Source organism: Taudactylus pleione, unplaced genomic scaffold, assembly GCF_031769625.1.
Source record: "Taudactylus pleione unplaced genomic scaffold, aTauple2 ptg000376l, whole genome shotgun sequence".
In the NCBI taxonomy this organism is placed as follows: domain Eukaryota; kingdom Metazoa; phylum Chordata; class Amphibia; order Anura; family Myobatrachidae; genus Taudactylus; species Taudactylus pleione.
Window position 1 is genome coordinate 4,501,569 of NW_028284777.1, and position 26,715 is coordinate 4,528,283.

General features: G+C 43.6%; 1 protein-coding gene across 7 annotated transcripts in view; it reads left to right on the forward strand.

Annotated features, from left to right (window-relative positions):
• ARHGAP24 (Rho GTPase activating protein 24) overlaps nucleotides 1–26,134 on the forward strand; it is a 664,176-nt gene extending 638,042 nt beyond the window's left edge. For all 7 annotated transcript variants that reach the window (XM_088445039.1, XM_088445045.1, XM_088445040.1 and 4 more), the window contains 5 exons: nucleotides 2,160–2,292; nucleotides 4,838–4,911; nucleotides 18,491–18,612; nucleotides 22,428–23,502; nucleotides 25,321–26,134. In XM_088445039.1, coding sequence (XP_088301165.1) covers nucleotides 2,160–2,292; nucleotides 4,838–4,911; nucleotides 18,491–18,612; nucleotides 22,428–23,502; nucleotides 25,321–25,564 — 1,648 coding nt within the window. In that variant the 3' untranslated portion in view covers nucleotides 25,565–26,134. The remainder of the gene's footprint in view (nucleotides 1–2,159; nucleotides 2,293–4,837; nucleotides 4,912–18,490; nucleotides 18,613–22,427; nucleotides 23,503–25,320) is intronic.
• The last annotated feature ends 581 nt before the right edge of the window (nucleotides 26,135–26,715 follow it).

The window sequence follows — 26,715 nt, forward strand, 5'->3', positions numbered from 1 at the left end:
CGGATAGAGAGACTGGCTTGTAAAAGAAAGCAGTTCTGTGTCTCACGGGGGGAGTAGGGAAAAAACAGCACTGTGTGAACTTGTACCTACGTAGTCGGTGGACAGAGAACATCAGTGGGGGAATGTATCAGGCATTCTAAAAAGTAGAGAAGTTGCCCAAAGCAATTAATCAGCTTCTGCGTGTCATTTTATAGAATATACTTGATAAATGCTACCTCAAAGCTGATTGGTTGCTAATGCTATAGGCAACTTCTCCCCTCTTTAGAAGATTTGATACATTTCCATCAGAGTCACTGATGAGAAGAATTTAGGGGATGCGGTTAAGATCCCGACAACCGTGATGCCGTCTGCTGTAACCTCGGGACTGGAATGCCAATTGCCGAGAGAACACCGTTGACAGAATCCCAACATGACCCGGGATGCCGACAACGGAATCCCGGCAGACGGCATCCCGATCGTAAGGAGATCGGGGAAAAGTAAGTATCAGCTGCGAGGAAGGGGGAGAGGGTTAGGTTTAGGCACCCCAGGGGGACTTAGCGTTAGGCTGCGGGAGGGGGGAGGTTAGGGTTAGGCTCTAGACAGGGGGGGTTAGGTTTAGACACCACCGGGGGGAGGTTAGGGTTAGGCACTAAGGGGGGGAGGGTTACGGTTAGGCACTAGGTTAGGTTTAGGCACTTACCGGGAGGGTTAGGGTGCAGGATAGGGAAGGTTAGTATGAGAGGGCAGAAAAGGAGGGTTAGGTGGTAAATAGGACAGGGAAACATTACCGTTCCCTTGTCGGGATTTGAACCATCGGGATGCCGCTGTCAGTGTACTGACAGCCGGCATCCCGTCCATCAGTATTTCATACCGATTACGAATAGAGACAGGACAACATATTTGCACTAATGACAGGAATAGTGCTATGGGGAGAGACTGAAGGAAGAGTGCCTGCCTGTGAAGGCTTACATTCTAAAGCTGGGTACATACCACACGATGGTGCAAACCAGCGATGCAGCAGCCGATGTAATGATACAGCGCATGCGCCGTACACACTGCACGATCCGGCATACAATAGCGCAATGTGTCATTACATGCTTCATGTAACAGCACCGCGTCGTACATTGTATACTCTCACCTGACGTGCAGCACAGCAAATGGGACAATGTGATGAAAAACGGATCGATGGTGTACACACTATACATTGTCATACCTTCTGCTTCTGGCGGGACAGTCCCGCTAGTCAGGTACTGTCCCCCCGTCCGACCCATGGGTGTACTGTGGTTGGGGGAAGTTGGGACAAATCAGTTTTACTGTATAGCATCTCTTCACTGTGCAGGGAGGGTCTGGGGGCAGCCCAGCATCTCCAGGGTTGCTGGGCTTGCCCCTTGAGTGATTTAACAGGGAAGTGCCATAAGACCACACCCTTTTACGGATAGGCCATGCCCCTATTTGGGCGCACGCGCCAAAGGCAATCAGATGTCCCTACCACTGAACCACCAATGTTGGGACGTATGTTATTTTGTTCCAGTCAGCATCTGAACTACAGTATAAATTGCATGATACATTATATAGTGTGTGCCCAGGATTAAGCCTCATTTGTTGCTCCCTGGGCTGAATTCATGTTTGATGACAATCCTGGGTTTTGTTTTTACATTTTGTCATCAGTAAAATATAGTATAGTAACAATGAATTGGGCATTTTCTACAGGGTGCAAAGTGTCAAGTTGGAAAATTGTTTAAGAACCAGTATGGATTAGTTGGGGCAGCTTACATATAGGCTAACCAACTACGTACTGCAGCTGCACTAGTCCTCTTCTTTTATTTCAAGGTAAATCAGAATAATATGAAAGATATAATACAACACCAGATTCTGATTCATTGTTTTGCTTACTCAGCTGCCTGTTTAATACTAAATAAGCTATACAAATTTCACGCAGTGCATCTGTCAGTAGGGACTTGCTTTTAGCTAAATGATAAATATACAAATTTATTTCATTTGGTGTGACTGGAAATGCAGACAGAAGGAGAATGGAATAGGGGTTTAGTATGCAGTTGTAGAGAAATGATATATGAATCTGCGGCATAGCTTGGGAAGTGTACTATGGATTTGCAGACTGATGCTCCTTTAGACCAGACTTATAAACATTAACCACTTCCTGCTTTTCCTGTTATCTACAGTAATACAGATGTCCACACAGTGGCCTCACTTCTGAAGCTGTACCTGCGAGAGCTGCCAGAGCCTGTCATCCCATATTCAAAGTTTGAGGATTTTCTCTCATGTGCAAAACAGCTCAGCAAAGAAGAGGAATCTGTAAGTAATGGATGAACGGTGTAAGATCCTACCTAAAACACCATTTTCCTACTCTTCATTTATTTATACCAAGAGAATTCGCTAATTTGTAATGATTATATTCTATCTGATATCAGATGTAACATGCACTTCTGCATTATGTCATGGGTAGAGGTAGTTTTTTTTTTAGGGGGATGGAGCTTTAAAGTTAATAATCACAATACTTTGTAACATATTTATTAATATTCAATGCCTGTAGCCAGCAATGGCCATCACAGAGAATTGCTGGCAGTGGCTATCACAGAGTATTGCTGGTGGTGGCCATAACAGAGTATTGCTGGTGGTGGCTATCACAGAGTATTGCTGGCGGTGACCATCACAGAGTATGGCTTGCGGTGTAGAGGTGGTTATTACAGAGAATTGCTAGAGGTGACTGTATTGCTGGCGGTGGCCATCACAGAGAATTGCTAGAGGTGGCTATCACAGAGTATTGCTAGAGATGGCTATCACAGAGTATTGCTAGAGATGGCTATCACAGAGTATTGCTAGAGGTGGCTATCACAGAGTATTGCTGGAGGTGGCTATTATAGAGTATTGCTGGAGATGGCCATCACAGAGTATTGCTGGAGATGGCCATTACAGAGTATTGCTGGCGGTGGCTATTACAGATGAATTGCTGGCGTTGGCTATCACAAGGATTCTCCTGCCATAGCTTCTCCATGCAAAGCATTGGTTAGCTATTTACCAAAAATTTAAGAAGGACATTGGTGCTGCCTATCATGATGGCGAAAGCCAATGCTTTAAAAAGAGAAATAATATTTATTAATTTATATTGTTTAGTTATATATTTTTGTTTGAATGAATTTGCACATCAATACTAATATTTAAGCCTAGGTGCTTGTTTTTAGAAGTGGAGATGTTGCCTATAGCAACCAATCAGATTCTACTGAATATTTATCTAGCAACTTCTAGAAGATAATAGCTAGAATGTGATTGGTTGCTATGGCCAACATTTCCACTTTTAAAAACCTGCACTTTAGTAAATATACCCCAGAGTGGTAGCTGCAGTCCGGTAGCACTGAGAGTTATTTGAGGAGACCACCACAATGTGCTATTGGGGTGACACAGGGGAGTAGGTGCTGCTAGGACTCTTTTAAGTTCGAATTAATACATGATACAGTTTGTATAGTATATCATTTTGCAGGAATCTTTCATATATTAGCAATTGTATGGCTTAGGCTACTTACAAAAAAAAGAGAAAAGCATTTGTAAGTATAGGTGTTTGTAATGTAATTGTGGGTTGTTGCTGGATATTTTCTGAAGCATAAATGCAGAGATTATAGCAATTATCAAACTGATAAATAGGAGCATTCAAGGCCAGATTCTGAGGTGGGAGCAAAGCAAAAAAGAGCAAGTAACTTTGCACCTGGGCAAAACCATGGTGCACTGCAGGTGGGGAAGATATAAAATGTGCACAGAGATATAGATTTGGGAGGGGGATGTCCAAACTCAAATTTAAATTGCAGCATAAAAATAAAGCTGCCAAATAATTGTGGACTACATGCAACAGCAGCCAGTATTTACCCTGCATGCAAAAATAATAAATATATTTGCACCCCTTGTATTACAATATGGTTTGTCCTGGTGCACAGTTACTTCATTTGTTCCCAACTGAGAATCACGGCCAGATTCAGGGATAGACGCAGTGCAGATGTTTATGCAGTTGAGCGATTATCGGTGGTCTGCGCATGCATCTGAGTCAAGTTTCATTACTGATGACGCTCGCACAGAGGATTTATTCTCAAAGTCAGTGACAAGACGGGACCGTTTGTGGGCGGCAACGCGGAGGTTGACGACTCAAACGCAGGTGCGTCGTAACCATTTTTGTAGAGTGTCTCTGCCTGCAACTGCGATCCCGTAGGCAGTAAAAAATGGCTCTGGCGTGTCAATTCTGGCAGCCGTTCTATGCGATCATAGGATCACTCAGAAGGCTAATAATTGACTGATCTGCGACCAAGTGGGCGCCTCAATACAAATTCTGGCGGCTGGACATTTACATATTTTCGCACCACTGCTGCATACACATTTGCAGCTGCGACAGCATTGGCCTACATCTATGGCAGCACAGATGGTGTAAAGGTTAGCATAACTGCCTCACAGCACTGAGGTCATGGGTTCAATTCCCACCATGGCCCTAACTGTGTGGAGTTTGTATACTCTCCCTGTTCTTGCGTGGGTTTCCTCCGGGTGCTCCGGTTTCCTCCCACACTCCAAAAATATACTGGTAGGTTAATTGGTTCCCCACAAAAATTAACCCATGTGTGTGAGCATGTGTTAGGGAATATAGATTGTAAGCTCCACTGGGGCAGGGACTGATGTGAATGGCCAAATACTCTCTCTGTAAAGCGCTGCGGAATATGTGTGCGCTATATAAATAACTGGTAATAAATAAATAAATAATCTTTGACTAAGCTAGGACACGTTTTGCACCTACAGTAGTCAATTTATACAGTTTTGTGTTTTATGTTATTAACATTCATTATAATAATGTTTTTGTAATTTATAGGGTGTGGCAGAATTAGTGAAGCAAGTGAAAGGTCTCCCTCCAGTCAATTACAATCTACTGAAGTATATTTGTAGGTAAGGCTAAAATGTGCTGTCATGTTTCATGTACAATTAACTGAATAAATAATAAAACAAATCCTCATGAAAGTTTTGTTTGTTATGAAGTGCCTCCTCCTATAATATTCTATTGGGGTATATCTTTACTGTTGATATAACTGGTGCTGAAACAGATGATGAATGAGTTTAGTCAGCGACTAAAGTGGATAATAGCACATTAAACTTAAAGATGTGTCAAAATAACCTATACTCAAATAGCTCCAAGTAGCTAGTTTTTGGCACATTACAAAACTTGTGACAAAGCCATGCCATGGTGTGCTAATACGAAAGATGGTTCACGCCAAGCCGTAAACAGCTCAACCGCTGTAACGTGCAGTACTGTATGCCCAATTGTTTGACAGTCTTCATGTCATGAGCAAGTCTGCAGTGTGTAACACTGAGGGGAAAAATTGCCATGTGTTTCAATAGCGCAGTGGTCACATTGTGTTGCTTGTTGTTGTGAGTGGATTTTTTGTAGCTTTGCAAAATTTGTTGCATAATCAAGGACATGAACGCAGGCTGTGCTTTTGGGGACTCCCTGTTCATCCGTATTTGGGTGTATATCAGGGCTTGACAAATTTTTCTAAATTCTAGGAGCCAGGACAAAAATGTAGGAGCCAAACCCCCCCTTCCCCCAGGACAGTATTACCGAGCACCTTCTCTTCCCACCCCCGCAACCAACCCTCCTGGCCACACCACTAATGCCACCCCTTTTTTTATGGTAAGCAGGTATACATTTTGGTGCCCCTCACTCCCCCCTCCATTACAGTCACCTCAACATAGCCCCTCTCACTCTCCCTCATCATAGTCCCCTCCATCACAGCCCCTCATCATAGCCCCTCATCAGTCCCCTCCATTACAGCCCCTCAACATAGCCTCTCTCTCACTCCCCCTCATCACAGCTCCTCCATCACAGTCTCTCTTATCCCCCTCATCACAGCCCCTGGTATCCCCCTCATCACAGCTCCTCCATCACAGTCCCTCTTATCCCCCTCATCACAGCTCCTCCATCACAGTCCCTCTTATCCCCCTCATCACAGCTTCTCCATCACAGTCCCTCTTATTCCCCTCATCACAGCTCCTCCATCACAGTCCCTCTTATCCCCCTCATCACAGCTCCTCCATCACAGTCCCTCTTATCCCCCTCATCACAGCTTCTCCATCACAGTTCCTCTTATCCCCCTAATCACAGCTCCTCCATCACAGTCCCTCGTATCCCCCTCATCACATCTCCTCCATCACAGTCCCTCTTATCCCCCTCATCACAGCTCCTCCATCACAGTCCCTCTTATCCCCCTCATCACAGCTCCTCCATCACAGTCCCTCTTATCCCCCTCATCACAGCTCCTCCATCACAGTCCCTCTTATCCCCCTCATCACAGCTCCTCCATCACAGTCCCTCTTATCCCCCTCATCACAGCTCCTCCATCACAGTCCCTCTTATCCCCCTCATCACATCTCCTCCATCACAGTCCCTCTTATCCCCCTCATCACAGCTCCTCCATCACAGTCCCTCTTATCCCCCTCATCACAGCTCCTCCATCACAGTCCCTCTTATCTCCCTCATCACAGCTCCTCCATCACAGTCTCTCTTATCCCCCTCATCACAGTCCCTCTTATCCCCCTCATCACAGCTCCTCCATCACAGTCCCTCTTATCCCCCTCATCACATCTCCTCCATCACAGTCCCTCTTATCCCCCTCATCACAGCTCCTCCATCACAGTCCCTCTTATCCCCCTCATCACAGCTCCTCCATCACAGCCCCTGGTATCCCCCTCATCACAGCTCCTCCATCACAGTCCCGCTTATCCCCCTCATCACAGTCCCTCTTATCCCCCTCATCACAGCTCCTCCATCACAGTCCCTCTTATCCCCCTCATCACAGCTCCTCCATCACAGTCCCTCTTATCCCCCTCATCACAGCTCCTCCATCACAGTCCCTCTTATCCCCCTCATCACAGCTCCTCCATCACAGTCCCTCTTATCTCCCTCATCACAGCTCCTCCATCACAGTCTCTCTTATCCCCCTCATCACAGTCCCTCTTATCCCCCTCATCACAGCTCCTCCATCACAGTCCCTCTTATCCCCCTCATCACAGCTCCTCCATCACAGTCCCTCTTATCCCCCTCATCACATCTCCTCCATCACAGTCCCTCTTATCCCCCTCATCACATCTCCTCCATCACAGTCCCTCTTATCCCCCTCATCACAGCTCCTCCATCACAGTCTCTCTTATCCCCCTCATCACAGTTCCTCCATCAGTCACTTCCATCACAACCCCTCATATCCCCTCTTCCTCCCCCTCCATCACTGCCCCTCTCACTCCCCCCATAACAGTCTCCTACATCACAACCCCCTACTCAGACTCAGGGCTGCCGAGAGCCACGCAGGGCCCGGGGGAAGGGGGCATGGCCTAATCGCGGGAGGCATGGCCATGCCCCCTTAGGCTTAAAAAAAGTGTAATTAAATCATTTTTCAGCACCGCTGCGCTCTGGGGAAGTGGGCACTGTGTGAGCCTCAGCTCCGTGGCATGCCATGGGGGGCGCGATCAGTTTGATCGCTCCCCCCCCACCGGCATAGGAGACTGTCTCGGCTGCTGCTTAGCAGCTGAGTGCAGTCTCCCACTGCAGCCCGGCACACAGCAGCTGGGCTGCAGTGAGTTATGAGGGAGTGGGGGCTGACCGAATCCAGGCTCCCACCAGGGCCCCTCCAGCAAGCCCGGGCAAACAGTACCTGCTCCCCCCCCGCCTCCCCTGCTCATACTTATCTGCTGGCTCCAATAGCAGCAGTAGAGTACTGTCGGCGGGGGACAGCTCTAGCAGCAAAGTCGGCGGGCGCGCTCCTGTGCACTGCGGCGCGACTGCGCAGACAGCTGTGTCACAGTGACACAGTCTGCCCGGAGGCCGCTTTACATGTCACTGGCCGGGTCAGGGTGCCCTCCTCTAGGTGGTACCCTGCGTAACAAACGTATATGTAAAACCTCCCTCCCTGCAAAATCTGGTCGCCAGGCTGCAAAATTTGGTCGCCATGGCGACCTGGCCCCCGGGATTTGTCGAGCCCTGGTGTATATGATGTCCATTGGTAGCAGGTCATTCGTGGGTGGGCCTGCTGTATACATCAATTGTTTGACAATGGCTGTTTAATGCAGTTGCAGTACATTTTCTGAAAGACGCCATCTACCATTTGAGTAAAACACTGTCTTGTGACAAGGTGTGGTATATTTTGTCAACATTCATCATGTTGACATTTTTCATGTCAACACTGATGAAACTATCGACATGATGAGTTTGTCGACAAAACGTCCCTGGTGGACTAGTGGTGACTTACCTGGTACGTCAGGTCCACTGGTTACAGTGTAGTCTTCCGCACGCGACGGTGATGACTTCGGCTCATTGTGCAGTGCTTCCGGCAGGGAGTATATCTATAACCCCTAACCCTTCCCCATAACCTCCCCTCCTGTAGCCTAACCCTCCCCCTAGTGCCTGACCCTAACCTCCCCTCCTGTAGCCTAACCCTCCCCCTGGTGCCTAACCCTCCCGTAGCCTAACCCTCTGTTGCCATAGCCTAACCCTAACCATCTGATCCCTGCATAATGTCGACATTGCAAACATATCGACATTCTGCAAATGCAGAGATGTTCAATGTCGACATTTTAACTACATCAACTTTGTAAATGTCGACATTATGACTACATTTTGAGTTGCGTATAAGACGTGCCACATATCCCGCACTATGCAACAGAAAAACCATTGGTGAGTGAGGACACCATAACAAACCAACAAGTACAGATTGTAAGCTTGCGAGCAAGGCCTTCCTACCTATATATCTGTCTGTTATTACCCAGTTTTGTTCTATCAATGTTGACAATTGTAAAGCGCAACGGAATATGCTGCGCTATATAAGAAACTGTTAATAAATAAATAAATAAGTACAGTACATTCCAAACTGTTGTTTATATAAATGTTACTATGGTTACTGTAGATGTTGTATTTTGATGATAGTTTAGTAGAGACCTCCAGACAGAGGAGAGAATGACCTGTATGACATAGGCCAAGTATAATATTGCTGTGATTATGAACGGCAGTGCTAGTTAATAACTTCTGATTTGTTGATTGCGGATCTACCTCTGAGATGTACTTTTTTTTTCATTGATCCTGCATATATTAGATCAGGCCTGGCTTTCCAGCTGTTGTGAAACTACAAGTCCCAGCATGTTTTACCAGCTGATCAGTGGGAGGGACTTGTAGTTTCAGGACAGCTGGAGAGCCACAGGTTGGCCAGGCCTGTATTAGATGATTTTGTGTGTGTATTTTAGATTTTTTTTTATCTATGGACGAGTAGAAGACTTCTGCCTGCTGTATTCAAGAGATTTCTTTTTACATTTTGTTTAAACCTAATAGCACATGCTAGCAAAACAAATGTTTACAAATCCTACTTGCTGACATATGGGATCACCTGTAGGAGAGATCTGAGTGGCAAAAGCAGAGGGCATGGTTACGTGATTCGTATCATTATTGCCAAGGCCCCTGCAGCATAATGGTGCCAATTGCAGAAGCATAGCATCACCCAGTGGGGAGAGGAGCCATGATGATGGATAGTGTCTTCAATTACTGCTCTTCCGGGGGCAACTCTCCCAAATTCATAGAGAAGGGAAGTATGTTTAAAACATGGGTGTAAGTGTATTAGATGTAGGTGTGCTAATGCTATGTAGGTGTACATGCATCTTGTGGTTTGTGCCACTTTGCGTATGCAGGCAATTGTTGCTTATAGTGAGCACATTATACATGTTTAAAAGCATTAGCCCCATCATGTTTATGTCTATCTTGCAAGTCAAGGTACAAAAAGATGCACCACACTCCTGAAAGCAAACTGTGTGACTGTGCAGCCTCTCTTCTAATAACCCTAAAATTAGGAATGAGGGTAAACAAACATAAATTGGCACCACAAGTACCAGTGTGCCCTGGCATCCAGCGCAAGCACTAACCTGTAGTTTACAGAGTAAAATGCAGGTAAGAACTGTGAAAATACCTGCACACAGCTCTCTTTCCCCACTATATTAGTCACCTAGTTCCAGGGGGGTCCTCTTCTTTCACCTGAATTTCAATCTACTGGAAAAACGAAAGTTCCCCCCAATTTGGGATGAGTTGAGCAATAAATTGGTAAACTGCACAGAGAAGCACAGCACTGAGACATACTGCTTGCTACTGAGTGTACGCAGTAGGAAAATTCAAACTCAACAAAAATGTGTTTACATCCAACTCTGCTTGAGGCCCCTATACTGTATGTGTACAGATTAGGTTTGTTGTTCACTTGGGGAGTTCTTCTGGAGCTCATAATGTTGTCAGCATCAGTTTTGCTAACGCTTTTCTGTTTTAAAATAGTGGCAGCAACACTGTGGAACTATTGGTCATTAGTCTGGTGAAATATAATAGTTTCAAGAGTATCTGGAGACTTAAAGCCAATTAAACGGGATGTAGTCGGTATCCCGGTGTGCGGGAAGCCGACGGACTGAATCCCGGCGCCGAAATCCCGACAGGTCAGGATCCCGGCACCAGTATCCCAACCGCCGGCATCTCAAAGGTAAGTATCAGGATGTTAGGGGGAGGTTAGGGTTAGGTAGCGGGGTTAGGGTTAGGCATTAGGGAGAGGGTTAGGGTTAGGCACCGGGGAGGGAGTGTTAGGATTAGGGTGCAGGGAGGGGGAGGTTAGGTTTAGGCACTAGGGGGGAGGTTAGGGTTAGGCATCGGGGATGGAGGGTTAGGGTAGGAGTTAGAAAAATACTTACCTATCTTCCCTATGGGTGTCGGGATTCTGGCTGTTGGGATTCCACTGTCGGTATTCTGACCAGCGACATACCGACAGCCGGGATTTCATACCCAATCCAATGATACGTCTGAGCTGTTTCTCGCAGGCCATGTTATTAGCATACAACAGTAATGCTGAATTAATACAATTTCTAGGCTAACAAATTCACAATCAATGAGGATTTTAATGGTTCATGAATAAGCTGGAAATCTGGAGTCATATTTTAGCTGATGCATTTTTATTGATCACACATGAGGAAGACCTATTATTAATAATCTCTACTTAATTGGCATTTAATTGAGCAGGTCACAATTGCTAGTGTACAGTGGTTCTAAAGTTGTATTCTATTTCTATAAAATAATAGACAAAAAAGAAATGTAGTACGTCATTTTCAATATACTGTGGTAAATGTTTGCAAGCATCATTACATCTATTCTAAACCTGATACTGTTGAAGATAAACTAAGTGGGCCTTTTATAGAGATAATGTGTATAAAGGATGTAAAGTTTGTGCAAATATGGAAATAATAAGCTGTGACCATAGTAACTAGTCATACAGAACAAGCTCAAATCTCAAAGACAAAGATCTATTTCTGTGTGCCAATTACTGCCTTTTCGTGCACCATTTAATCACTGTCAAGCTCTCGTCTATATCAGGCCTATCTAACCATACAAAAATACAAATTATACACGCAAATTTAAAACAAGAGCCGCTGTTCAAACTGTATATTTATTTAATATTTTTAAGTTTGATACTATTAAGCTTTTTCATGGTTACTGTCAAGACAAATACCATCCTTCAAAAAGCACCTGCGTAACTGTCAACATGATATATGGGCAACACAAGGGAACGGGCCATGAAACCAAAAGACTGGGAATCAGTTGATGCAAAGTCAAGAATTCTGAGTGGAAAGTCAGTTGTGCTTTGAGGCCCCCATACACAGTGCGATAAGCAGCCGATCTGACAGATTGGTACAATTCGGCTGCTATATGGACATGGAATCGGACAAAGCGTGCACCCGTGTGGTCATACATCGCATCCCCAGATCTTCCTGCAGGACCAGTTGATCTGGGGATGCGATGTGCGATGTCATGCATTGCTATGTGGGTGAGGGAGGGGGGAGCCGGCATATTGGGCGGTCGGCCACCCAATCGCACCACGTGTGCAGACCGTCCCGATATGTCGGACCCCCTTTCGCCTTGAACGGTGCCATCGCACCGTGTATGGGCGCCTTAAAGGAGATGAGAAAAGGGAAAAGAATAAAAGGTGGCTAGTTTGGCAATACACACAATAAAGAAATGTCAGCATCACTAATGGTGTGTCACTTATGGTTAGGAATAGGAAATTACAGCAGGTAGGCTTGCAACATTTGGTTAGCAATGGAGCTAGAAAAAGGGATGCATGCCAGGGGCGGATTGGGCAACCGGGAGAGGAGGACACTTCCCACTGGGCTAGACCCCCCTCTCTCAGCAGAGGAGTGCCCCCCTCTCTCTCACAAGGTCCCCCAACGCCAATTGGGTTGGCAGCCAATGTCACACAGTGACTGACAGTGACAGCTAACAACAGAGAGCACTGTGACCCAGGGCCTGATACAGAGATGCACGCTATGCTGATATTTATGCAGTTGAGCGATGATCAGTAAACTGCGCATGTATCTAAGGCGCACTGATCATGCATCTAGGTACCTTATAGGTACATTACTGTAGTCGCTCGCAGTGACATTTTACTCCCACTGTGATTAACAGTCAGGGAGCGTTTGCAGGAGGGAACAGGGAGTGGTGGCAAAGAACACAGGCATGGCGCAACAATTCCTGGTGCGTGTCACAGCATTCGTCTGCAATCCCATACACAGTAATAATGTCCCACGGCCATTCTGAGTGGCCATTGGGTTACTAAGAACCGCAATAATTGAATGAGCTGCGACCGATGCTGTGTCTTTGAACGCAGGCGCTTGGCTTTACAAAACCGCAGGAGGGCGTCTCAGTAATGTCTGCGACATTTGCATATTGTCACCCAGCATCTCTGTACGGGATGGCAGCTGTGGTGGCATTAGTGTACATCAGTGATCAGGCCCATATGCCATAGTGTCTTATTCTTTGCATGTCATGATCTTTGGCAGTTACATTATATACAGTATATAGAGCTGGTGGATGACATCCCCTAAATTCAACTTGTATTCATAACTTCTTCCAGCACCTGTGCACCATGCGGGGTGTGTCCTCTAGACCGATGCTGGGTGCAGTATTAATCCTGCTTTATCCCCCTGAGCTCCCACCATGCACCCTGCACACTACATTGCAATCATCAGCTGACTAGTCATGTACAATAATGTAATCTGACCAATTCCCATACAAAGCTATGGTTACAGAGACCATCACCTATATAAATGGCTTAACTCTTTGTGTGTTGCAGAGCTCTGTTTGGTTGGTTTAGGAGGAAGAGGGGAAGGGGGGAAGGGTGTTCTCACCGGCAGCTGCAGTAGCTGGAGGACACAGACTGATGGCACAGGTGCTGCTATACCAGAAGGGGGAAGTGGACAGCAGTTGGTAAAATGTGTGGGGGTCCCCTGATATGTGAGGGCCTTAGGGCGACTGCCCTGATAGTCCTGTCCATAGTCCAATCGTGGTGCTAAAGTCTACCGAGACTGATGCACAGCGCTGTAACTGGGTGTTATGGCACCTTTTGCCAGCCAAGCCCCTCCGTACGCATGGCGCCATGTCAAGGGGAACAAGGCCAACAGCGCCTGGAAGAACTACAGTATCCGGAGCATCCTTAAGATGCTTCAGGGTGCTGTATAGGCTGCAGTGTCCATGTCTGGAGCGGTCTGCTAGCCAGATGCAGGGACCATGGGGCAGTGACAGTGCTGCCCACAAAACCCTGTGCTATGTGTGGTGGCACTACTCACACACACCTAGTTACAGCCCTGCAGATGCACATGCCTATGAATAAAAGAACATAGGGCTGATGTGATGAGCGATCACTTAGCAGAGTATATCTTGTGCGTTTTTGTGCTGCGCATCCTCCGTATCTGTGCACATACAAGTATAATGCAGAGTCATACACATTGGAAGAATTCTATGTACACGTGTAACTGGGCATTAACAGGGCATTGTCACAAAGGCAACATTGAGTGAGGGTGTGTGTTGACGCAGCTGTGGGTTATGCAGGGTTTGACATAAGTGTCAATTAAGAAGTGTATCTTTTACACCTAGTAGTAAGCGCAAATGATACATTTTAAACCCAGCATACACATATGGATGGACGCATAGTTACATGCACACAACTCTGCATTGGGGAGCATATATACATTTATTCAGTGCACCCAGAGTGGGACGGTAATGAGAGTCACATCTGCATCTTCTTATGCAGCATGACTGCGTCTTTATGCTAATGCCGCATCCATTGGGATTCATACAAAGATGCGAAAAAAGACGCACTCTTTGGAAGAAACCTGCCCATGTCTAGCTGGCCGCCTCCTGTTACCACCCAGACACACCAAATTAAACTGTCTCTCTCATGCCCCCAAATTCATTCTGCATCCCCCCGCAGTAACCATCAGGATGCAAAAAACGTTGGCCGCTTGTGACCCGAAATCGACACTGCGTCCATCTCTGAATCAGGCCCTTATTTCCAATTTTGCATCATAAAATCCGTTGTTGCTTTTTAAAACATGTGCATGTGGGCTGCATATCATGAATACTATATAGAGAGTATCTGGGATTTATCAGCAGATAACCATTCATATTCTTGCTCATACTTTTTAAGGATAATCACCATAATACCCCAGGCAAAAAAGGTAAAATGCACAGTGGTGATGTGGGACTTCAGGACCATCTTAAAAGAATGAAGGCCTCTTTATCCTGACCTCCTGAACCTTAAACTGGGTACACATCACACAATGTGTACCCAGCCCGACGCCACTGGCGACAAAACCCGGCATGTGGCAAGTGCATACACACCTTGCCGATGCCAGGTCCATTCTGCAGCATGGCATCGATAGCGATATCCCTCATCTGCCCTGCAGTAGAACCGATGGGTGATGTCGCTAACGACCTGCGGTAAATGCACATATCATGGGTACACACTAGACGATGTATCCAATAAGTTGCTTGAATCCGCGGGATTGGACGACATATCATCTAGTGTGTACCCAGCTTTAGGTATACTTAGAAGGCAAGGGCCATGCCAGAGCTTCCCTGAGGGCACTGATCCTTCTGACCTCAAGAGTTTACAGGGTAATAACAGCCCCAGGGCCACCCTCCTTCCTTTGGGTAGAAACCCATAAAGCACAGTGCAGTGACAATACAAAAAGAAACAAAAGAATAAGGACCTCATTCAGAGCCGGACGCTATTTGCGCTCGCTCGTTCGGAAAAAGGGGCCGGCTATTTAAATTGAGCGCTCGCTCTTTGCGGTCTGTTGACGCCTCTATGTCTGAGTGAGCGTCCGAAACATGCGCTCGCTATTTTGTAAAGACGCCCCTTGGCCGCTCGCATCATACGTCATCTCTGCTATTTATTAGATTAATCGAGTACACCGAAAGGCGTATGAACTGCTCGCTATTCTTGTAGTAGCATTGTCCTACCGCAATCATGCGAGCAGTTGAGGCTAAAAGACAACCAAGTGACGTGGTCGATGACGCTGCTTTGTTAATTATGCACACCCTTAAAACGCCCGTTTTGACCGTTTGGCACGCCTGCATTCGGATCTCCACTCCCCGTTTTCAAGCACCTTCCCCTGTTACCACCCACAAACGCCTCATCCTGTCACTCAAATTACAAGCCCCTCGCTATTTTGCGAGCACACAAGTTCCGACCGCTCTGACTGGTTGGCGCATGTGCATTACGACCCATACGCATGCGCAGATGTGCGAACATCGCTTGGAGCGAGCGAGCGGCCACTTACGAGCGCCTCTGAATCAGGCCCTCAGTCCATTGACAATACAATGGAGAAAAATATATACATAAATGATTAGTATGTTACGGCCCCAACCTCCTCCGCGAGAATATAAACATTTTCCTGCCTGCCAGGTGTATGTTTTTTCACTAAAATATTTAAAGATTTTTCAAAAAGCTTTATTAAGTAAACAAAGAATTCATACATTTTTTAAAAAATAATCATTACTTGTGGTTAAGGAGGGAAGGTTTGGCAATAGACGAATGCAGGAGATAACCATATATCTCCTGCATTCTCGAGTAATGCTGAAAAACGCAGTCCACTTGTTTTCAACGGAAACTATAATCTGGGGGTAAATTTACTAAAGATCGATTTGGTATTCGATTTTATGAATCAATAAAATTGACTGAAAACGAATTTAAATCGAAGTGCAAAATCCATTAACAAATCCCTCATTTACTAACATTCGATTTTGTTCAATTTTAACAAAGGATTTTGTGTTTAGTTTATGAAATCCTTTCCAAAATTGAACCTCAAATCCCTATTAATATCGAATTCAAAATAGAATGCAAAATCAAACTAAACTTCCTCATTACTTCCTACTGGGCCAAATGTATCAAATGTAAATTGCTGGGGTGACACACCCATATGGGATCACAATAATCCTCTTCATACAAAAATAGAAAAAAGGGGGGGTAGCACTCACCAGTCTTCTTAAAAGCATATCTTTTTTACATCTCAGTAAAAATGTCACAACATTTGAAAGTCCGATGTTTCGGTCCTGTGCATGGACCTTTGTCAAGGTTGACCTTGACAAAGGTTCGTGCACAGGACCGAAACGTCAGACTTTAAAATGTTGTGACATTTTTACTGAGATGTAAAAAAGATATGCTTTTAAGAAGACTGGTGAGTGCTACCCCCCCTTTTTTCTATTTTTATATATAGATATGTATATACACATTTATATGAATATATATACTGTATACATGTGTATATACATATCATTTTTAAAAAAAAAATTTTTGTTCGCCTAGCTATGTCGGCTGAACTCCACCCTGGGTGTGGGGCCTGTGTGCACCTTTGCTATGGGGCCCCAAAGAGCTAGTTACACCCCTGATACCGCAGGTAGGTGCACAGCATAGCATGGCCTTGAGCAGCCATTTTTCATACAGTCAGACTGCCCCACATGCGTTTGGGAACTTTTAAAGGCATCACAATCAATTTCCATGGTGTTTAGAAGCTCAAATCGACTGTTTCTCATTATTCTATTCATTTGGGGATTTGAAGTTCGATTTTGAGTTCGATTTATGCTAGATTTGCAAATCAAATGTTAGTAAATGAAGGGATCCTATATTTGACTATGGGAAAACATTGGTGCTTTGCCTATATTGGATTGTGAGTGAAATTCCGTTTTCTGTTCGATTTGACATCTGATTTTTGCTTTAGTAAATCTCCAATATCAAAATCGAATGGAAATCGAATCAAAATCGATTGGCAAATCGAACAGAATCCAAAATCGATCTTTAGTAAATATACCCCCTGGAACTATTTATCAATCTTAGCTTTTCTGAGATTGTCCTGATAGTTTACCCAACATATGATTATGACAATATCATGTCACGTATCGTTCCCTGGCCGGCTGGAGTTAGCATATCTGCTGCGCGATGGTCACACATGCACATTAAAGACACCACGATCATGCTGCTGTAATATGTAACCAGTGAAAGAGCTTTCAATAGGATTCAGTTATCTCTGGGATAGTCTCTTATCAGAGCCACTGTCCCTGTATGACATCATTGTTAAATTGGTCCCTAAATGCATCACTTATTCATACCTCCCAACATGTCAAAGATGAAAGGTGGGACAGGGCCTGAAAAAGGGGTGTGGCTTCTGGGAAAAGTTGTGGAGTCAACTGAAACCGGGACGAAGCCTCGCGGCTTCCCCCATTTTCGTCACTTTGGGGGCGTGCCCAGCACTCTCCGAGATGCTGGGTAGCCCCCAGGCAGTCCGTACACCAGAGAACAGATGCATCAGTTCTCCTCCTGCACACCCGCTGCTATGCAGAGCAGCGGTATATGCTCTCCCCAACTTCCCCCCCACCGCGGGACACTGTGGCCCGCTGGTGGGACAGCGGGAAAGTCCCAGAAAAACGGGACTGTTCTGCTGGAAGCGGGACAGTTGGGAGGTATGCCTTATTGCTGTGAATAGCAGTGATAAACAGACCCATAAGTGTCTAAGTTTTTTTGATATGGAAATGTGGGGATATTCCTACTAAGTACTCCACAACAAAATATTTGGGATTTGCAAATTACAAATCATGGATCAGAAATAGTGTAATAAATTGAATCACTTATTTTGTATTTTTGGATAGTTTTCATTTAACACTTGTTATTACCTGTACATTTGTTTTGATAACTTTCGAGGCATCTGTGATCTGCCTGCTTCCTCTACCAGGGGTATACAGTATATAGATATTACACATTTCAAGTCCCTAGTGTCTTGTCGCTTATGGAACTTTTCAGAGCAAGTGAAACAGCATCGATCACACTTCAACCCAAAATATGCAAAGTATCTTACATTTCTTTCCTATTTGAATTATCCCATTGCCGTCCCTAACACTCGCTCCATACATGTTTCTGTAATTCCCCATGTTTTCCTATTACCCATTTTATTAAACAAAGTAAGATTAATGCATGTGACCAGCCTAATGCAGGTACCGAAAAAACAGCCATTTGTTTAGTGATTATCTGCTATCAGTCAGACTCATTCATTTTCCTTTTCAAGTAGTTTATTGTATGAAATAAATCGTTTTAATGCTTCACTCTACCTAGCTGTAATTGTCCATTCTGATTGACAGGTTCCTGGATGAAGTGCAGTCCTACTCTGGAGTAAATAAAATGAGTGTACAGAACCTGGCAACAGTATTTGGTCCCAACATCTTACGTCCCAAGGTGGAGGATCCAATGACTATAATGGAGGGTAAGTTACTGTAAAAATAGTATTACGGATGTGTGTAAGGTAAGGTGGGTGTCCTTATGTTGTGCTGTGATGGCAAAGCGATCGCAGTGGATTACCATATCATCACAGTGAGACTGCGTGCGTAATCAATATTGCAATTGCAGTGCCATCCGTAGTGAATCAGGCCCTTTGTCCCCTGCATTTCCACAACCAGGATCGGCTCAACAGACCCTTGTGTTTGTTCCTAAAATACAGGTGAACCCTACACATGTATTCCCCTGTATTTTAAGAACCAGGGCAGGCTCAACAGAGCCTGGCGCTAATTATGCTTGTGGGGGGCATGCATGTCATTTTTTATTTTATTTTACTGTTTACTTTTTTTAACACATAGAAACATGCACGGATATTACGGATCTGTGCATCTATTTGTGTAACTCAGAGCTGACAGGCTAGACTCGCTAGCCTGAAGCAGGTCTGTTTTTTTCCCAGTTTCCAGGCAGTAAAACACTCGCACTCTATTACATTGTCCGACTTGTATGCTCACAATGGCAAAACACCTGGATGTGTGTTTTGCCATTGTGAGTTGCGGGGGTGTAAAAAACATGTGAGTTTGCATCTTCTCGAACCTTATTACATAGGGTGAGTTCTATAAATGTGCGAGTATAGCTCTATACTCGCTTATTTTCGAAACTCGGACCCTATTACATCTCGCCCATCATATCCAAAATAGAATGTGTAAGGGTCACTCTTCACCAATATTATGGACATTATAATACAATCTTTGAAACAAATTCATTACTTGTGTTTAAAATACTTTAAACAGCTTACTCTCATTTTAGTGTTAAAAAAGTAACAAACTAGATACTGCACCATTACAGTTGGATAGAAAAACAATTAATTTTAGCCATATTAGGTACACCATTATGACTCTGATAAGAACAGAGTATTCTTTTTGCTGCTAAAATAGACTTATATTACATAGGTAGTAGAAAATTAAGTATTATTAGAATTGAAACACTGGGCCTAATTCAGACCCGGTCGCAAGCGCTGTGCACTCGCAACCGGGTCGATGGTGGCCCAGAGCGCATGCGCATGACGGAGCCGGCTCCGTCGTGTGCATGCGCAAGACCCTCATAGCGACAGGCAATCCGTTGCTCCGGGTCTCGCACCAAAGGGGGCGTGCTGTCGATGTTGAGTGACAGCTCGCCCCCTTTGGTGGTGGGCGGGCCAGGGGGCTGGCTGCCCAAACGGAGGCGTTCCATGAGAACGCCTACCGTTTGGGACCGGCCCCACTGACATCGCTCTGTGATCTCCGAAATCTCTCTGGGGCTTGCGGCCACGAGACCCTACCACAAAGGTCTCGTCGCAAGCCCGATGGTCGCGATGGTCTTGACCATCGCGACCATCATCATGGCCGCTCGCAATAGCTGTGGGTGGTCACCCACAGCTATGCGAGCGGCCAAGAGGCCATTCTAAAAAAAAAAATGCCCGGCCCTGATTCAGAGTGAGCGCTCTGTCAGAGCACTTTTTCCCCACTATCTTCTTATTAGTTAGCTAAAACTAGTGCTCGAGTTCAGAATACTTTTTTTCTTTGATTGATATATATTTATAATGCTGCATTAGGATTTCTTATTGTTATTTCTTTGATTGATATATATTGATATATATTTATAATGCTGCATTAGGATTTCTTATTGTTATTCAGAGAACAGGCTACAATTGGAAGTGTTTTTTAGGTCATTTTAGTAATGCTAAGATTGAGGATCTTGAGGATCATTGTAATAATCCAATTCTTAAGCAGTTTGGATCTATTCCATGAGCCGCATCCCAGGCACACGTGTTCCCCACATTCTATAGCACTGGCATCACAGTACACTTATAGATAGTGTTGCAGAAGTGATATTATGTACGACATTAGTGCCAATAAGAACATTAACATAATGGCATCTCTCCCCCATCACAAGACCTGGATATAGGATGTGGAGGCCCACGTATATTACAACAGCTGCGGCTGAATTAAATGTAGATTAGGTGGACTGAATTTATCAATCTTATAATGTTTTACTGCAATGTACATTTGTCATTAAGGACTTGAGTTACAGTGATGCACTTCATTCAGATTCCAGGCATGATTAAAGACTACAAGGTTGGAAGCCTCAGTACATGCTGTGACACTCAGTGGGAAAAAGACTAATTCCTGATTCTTGCTGCTGAGCTGTCATCAAATGGCTGATTATAATGGTCCATAATGGTTGAAATTAGATTCAAATTGTCACCTGGTCATTCTTTAGTTTGAACAGCTGTATATATTTGTTCTGATTCTTAACAATGTGGAATAGTTGTTAATAAGGTATTTTTGTAACTTTTACAGTAATAACAATTGAAATCTTTTTGAGATAGTAATGGCAAATACTTTTTGGTAGTTAATGTTATTATAACCACTCCCTGTCTTATCCAGGAGACATTTCAATAGTTTAGAACTGTGAGGATTTTTAATTGAAGTAGGGCAGCATGCAGATGAGTCCTCAATCCTCATACACCTAGCCGTAATACGCAACGCAGCGAGATGCCTGGCACGAGTGTGTAACCAGGTCCTGTGTGACTGTGCTTGTGTCCAGAGTATTTTTGGCAGAAAATGTGTCTTGGTGACAATACGATGTAAGTAAAACGCACCATGAGGCTGTACTGATTGATTTGATATGTGACACTTGTGTGCGATAGAGTCGGTAAACAAACCACAGTGAAACTTGGCGTGGAAACAGCACTTCGTATACTGATTCAGACTCGGTCTAAGGCACTAAAACGCATTTCTGGGCAAAAAAGAAGCTTGGCACAAGCAGAGTAGCACGGGACCTGGCACACTAAGAGGGGCTATTTGGCGTGTCTGCAGCAATAGTAATGAGGACACATCTGTATGGTCAGCAGAATGTCACATGATGAGACCACATACAGTACAATCACGTGCTTCTTTCTTCAATATTAAATGCCTTCTGTTTTGGGACTGATGTCAGACAGACCTCTACAATCTGTAGAGAGTTTAAATTAGTTCTCTTTAATTCTCACTGTAGAGGGCTTAATCAGGTTAGCTTTTATTTTGGTCCCCTCTTTGGGGTCAAGCGACTCTCCTGCATCCCTCACATTTAAAATGCATCTGCCAAGTATTGTACATGGGATTGAGATTTTACAGTGCTGCAAATGTGTGGTCTATTTTGCCAATGTAACTCCAAAAAAAAAAAAAAAAAAATCAACAATAAAGAATATTACTTTTGTATATTTGCCCACTTCAGCCACAAAATTGTTTCTGGGATGCCAGACACCTCCCTCCATTTCTTCTTCTAAAACGTACAAATTATTTTACGCTGAGAAACATCCTCATCCATCCAATTCATTTGCAACTATAAAATCACATCAGTCACAAATTTCCAAACACAAATCTCTCTTTTCTAATATATACTTACCTCCAGCACAAAAGAAAGACCATATTCATTTCAGATTGAACAACCAATACAATGCTTCTAAAAAATAATTATTATTTTAATAGTAAATATTACACATTCATACACATTAACCTTTCTTTACAGATTAGGATGTGTTTCTTGTTGAAGGATAAAGCCAACTTCCCTCCATATTCCATGTGTGACTTTACCAGTGTTTTACCAATGGATCAATAAAGTACAAAATCTCTAAAAGTCACTCAGTGTAGAAATCTTCAGCCATTTTAAAACTTTAAAATCCAGAAAAAAATAAAGTATGAAACCGTGTATACACAGCCGATAGATATCCATAACTTGATGTTTTACTTGGGTGTAACCAGATGTGTTTTCATTATTTTGCAGGCACTGTTATGGTGCAGCAGCTAATGGCAGTGATGATAAGCGAACATGAAATACTTTTCCCCAAAGATGCCGATGTTCAGATTCAAATTGGACAAGAGCTTAGCAACAACAATATTGAATTGCAGAAGAAAATTATTTTAGGCCAAATACAAAATAAAGAGAACAACAACACAAAGGATATAGCAGTGAGACGTTGCTCTTGGGAGAAGTCTGATTCTCCCCAGAGACCCAGTGTTGACAATGGCTCCCCCACTGCACTCTCAGGAAGTAAATCCAGCAGCCCAAGGAACAGCATTCACAAGGTTGATGTTACCCGAAGTCCACCACTAATGGTGAAGAAGAACCCAGCGTTTAATAAGGGTAGTGGCATTGTGACAAATGGGTCTTTCAGCAGCTCAGTGGAAGTCCATGACAAGCACCATTCATTACCTAATGGTACCTTACAGGCCAGGAGAACATCTTCTCTGAAAAGTTCAGGAACCAAAATGGGCACTCACAGTGTACAGAACGGTGCTGTAAAAATGGGAGTGTGCAGCACAGACACAATGAGCAATGCTTTGAACAGTCGGACCACAAGCTGGCTACCAAATGGTTATGTAACATTGAGAGATAACAAACAAAAAGACTCAACAAGTGATTCAGCGCAACAGCACAGGTTGTCCACATACGATAATGTGCACCAACAGTTTTCCATGATGAACTCTGATGATAAGCAGAGCATAGACAGTGCAACATGGTCCACATCATCGTGTGAGATATCCCTACCGGACAACTCCAACTCCTGCCGCTCCTCTACAACAACTTGTGCAGAGCAGGACTTTTTTGGTGGGACCTTTGAAGACCCTGTTTTAGATGGGCCAACCAACGAGGATGCTACCAATCCAGCAGACTTTGAGAGCAAATTCGACAGAAGAAGTGCAGGAGGGCGCAGCAGCAGGGCTACCAGCAGCAGCGATAACAGTGAGACTTTTGTAGTGAGCAACACAAGCAACCACAGTGCGCTGCATAGCCTTGTCTCCAGCTTAAAGCAGGAAATGTCAAAACAGAAGATGGAGTATGAGACAAGAGTAAAAAGGTATAACAAATGCCCTTTATTTATAAAGCTCCAAAATATTTTAAAGATCTGTACAATATGCAAACTAATATTGTTAGCAGAAAACAATACCTGACACAAAATGTGAGAGATAATAGCTGGAAAACAAGATAATGCATGCAAAGCAAAGAATTACATATTGTGTAAATTGTCAGGGGCTGAAGTGAGTTATCAGTGCACCAGCTGGTGCACTGATAATAAATAAATAAATAAATAAATAAAGAAGCTGAATCTGAGTTGGGAGCAAAGCAAACAAAAATAGCAAGTAACTTTGTATCTGGAACAAACCATGTTGCACTACAAGGGGAGCAAATTAATTTTTTTTTTTTTGCTTGCAGGGTCAATACTGGCTACTTTAGCATGTAGCAAACAATTACTGGACAACTTTTATTTTTTTTACACTGCAATAAGGTTTGAGTCCAAACATGTACCTCCCAAATCTAAATCTCTCTGCACATGTTATATCTCCCCCACCAGGAGTGCAACATGGTTTAACCAAAGTGCAAACTTCTCTTTTGTTTTGCTTTAAGAATGGACATCGGAAGCCGGTGGTCAGCAACCATTGATGTTCCCTATTCAATTGAAATACTATTTCCATGGAATTCCGGGTTTTCAATGGTTGCCAGCCATTGAATGCTGGTTTCCTACGCCCATCCAAAGGCATGCTAGAAGAGGTGTCCGCAGCTTATGTGCGCATGTACAAAGCTTAAGACTGCTTCCGCGCATGCACTCAGTATAACCATCAATGATTATACCATCGTATGATTTTGATGTGAATTGATGAAGGAAGCCCGGCAACCATTCGATGTCGGGCTTCCATAGTCCATCCCTACTTTACTCCCAACTAAGAAGCAGCCGCAAAGTGAGAAGAGAGCTGTGGATGATCTACTAGATAAAATATTACAAAGGAGGATAGTTGAAGCCTTAACTTGAAATGAATGAAGTTTAAGGTAGCATGAGGACACACTGTGGGAAGCAGCTGAAAGGTAGCTTTTCTTTCTTCTTATAATATATACATATATACACACACGTACAAGGTTCTAATAGATGCTTTATACTTAAAAACAGCTAAGACTCGATACACAACAGTGAACCATAGTATAAGTACATGGAATAAATTCAAGACATTATAGTCAAACTATGGACAGGAAGGAACAAGATCATGAGCAAGGGTTGGGCAACACACTGTAACTTGTAGGAGCAGGCAGTAGGGAGTTGCGGGGAGGCAAACAAATCTCATTAATACTTTAACCATCATATGGGCAAGCAAACATTATCAGAGTCACTGAAGCGGGCCCCGTCTTGTAGCGAGCCCCGTAGCGACTGAAGTTCAGTCGCTCGGCAGGGCTCACGCATGCGCACGCCGGACGCGGTGCATGCGCAGTGGCCAACATCGAGCCACTTGCGAGCGCTGCGCGCTCGCGAGCGGCTCTGTATCAGGCCCAATGGGATTAGCATGTATCTAAACAACAACTGTGGATCACTTTAATTAAAAAACATCTTCCATTGCTATCCTTTTATCAGACGTATACACATCTGTTTACATTACTGTTTTTTTTTTTCATTTATAACTCCTTAAATTTGACTTTTCAATTTATAAATAATGTAATATAATGTATTATCACTCCTATAAGAGTGTAAAATTATTTTAAAAATGTGTGTAAACATTTGTAATTAAGGTTTAGGATTACTAGAAGTTATTTAGACTACATTAACCTCAATGGGAAAAAAACTATGTTAACATTTTAAATTTACATTTTTTTACTCTACTTCAACTGACCCTCATCTGTGTCTCTTCAGCCTGGAGCAAAGAAGTCTAACTCTGGAGACAGAAGTCCTTGCCCTGCATGAGGAACTGGAACAAGAGAAAAAGAAGTACACAATGGTGGAAATTAAGATGAGGAACGCGGAACGTGCTAAAGAGGACGCTGAGAAAAGAAATGACATGTTGCAGAAGGAGATGGAGCAGTTTTTCTCTACATTTGGAGACCTTACAGTGGAGCCTCGTAGACCAGAGAGAGGAAACACAATATGGATTCAGTAAAGTGGGCTAAAGTATGTTGGACAGTGAGATGTAGCTGTAGAGTTGTCATAGGAAGGTGGTCAGGTGGCTGGTCACCTGACTGCGGTTAGCACTCATAATACTTGGTACCTTTTAGGGATGAAGGAAATAAGATTAATCAACATCATAAGCAGTATCTTTCAGAGAGTCTGTTATAGTATCACATGCTCCATAATGCTACTGTCAAGTGTTACAACTGGATGTGTGTACATAGATTTAAAAAATAGAAAGTGTTATGTTATAAAAAAAAAGAGAATTGTATTTCAAGAATTATAATAATGCAAGTATTGTATTTAAAATGGCAAATTGATATGTTGTCGCAGTCCAGCTTTATATGAAGTCTATATACCCTTGCACTTAAACATAATACAATATTTTTGCGCATTGTGCTACCATCAGCTTATTTTGTATATCAATTGTTACTATTCCTATGTTGACAGGGAATGAACTAAGATAAAGAAAACAATATAGGATGAAACTTTGTGGCTTTGATGTTTGTGCCAACCAATTGCCTATGACCAAAAGAAAGTGTACAGAATTTTATAAAGCATTACCGCAAAAATGGTCATGCCTGGCTCTTTTTTATTATGCCATTCTTCTATCTGTATTAAAAAGAATTTATTTGTTGATGATTATAACGATGATGATGAGGGACATTTCACAGCCTGGTTTTGGTGGCACTTATCACTGCATTCTGCTAAAATGACTATTGTCCTCCATAGACTCATAACTTTGTAAGTATATGGGTGGACATAACTACAGTGTTGTATTACTAGCAGAATGTCAATAATACTTAGATTCAGCTAATGTACAGTACTATTACCAATTTTTGTGTCATCAAAAACTGTAATTGCAGTTATTTACATTTCACAATCTGATCAAATGAGAAACACTTTAGTGATTAATGTACTGTGAAAATCTTGGCTGCTCCTTGCATACAGATACCTGACATGGTACAACTGAAAGAGGCGTATTTGTAATTGTATACAATTCTAAGCGTTCTACTTTTGCCATAAAGCTAATATAAAAAAGTAACTTATGTCAGATAGTAGATGAGGTCAGTAAAGCCAGGAATGAGCCGTCTGGTTGTCACGATCAAAAATGCCAATTTAAGAACACAAAAAACCCTTTGG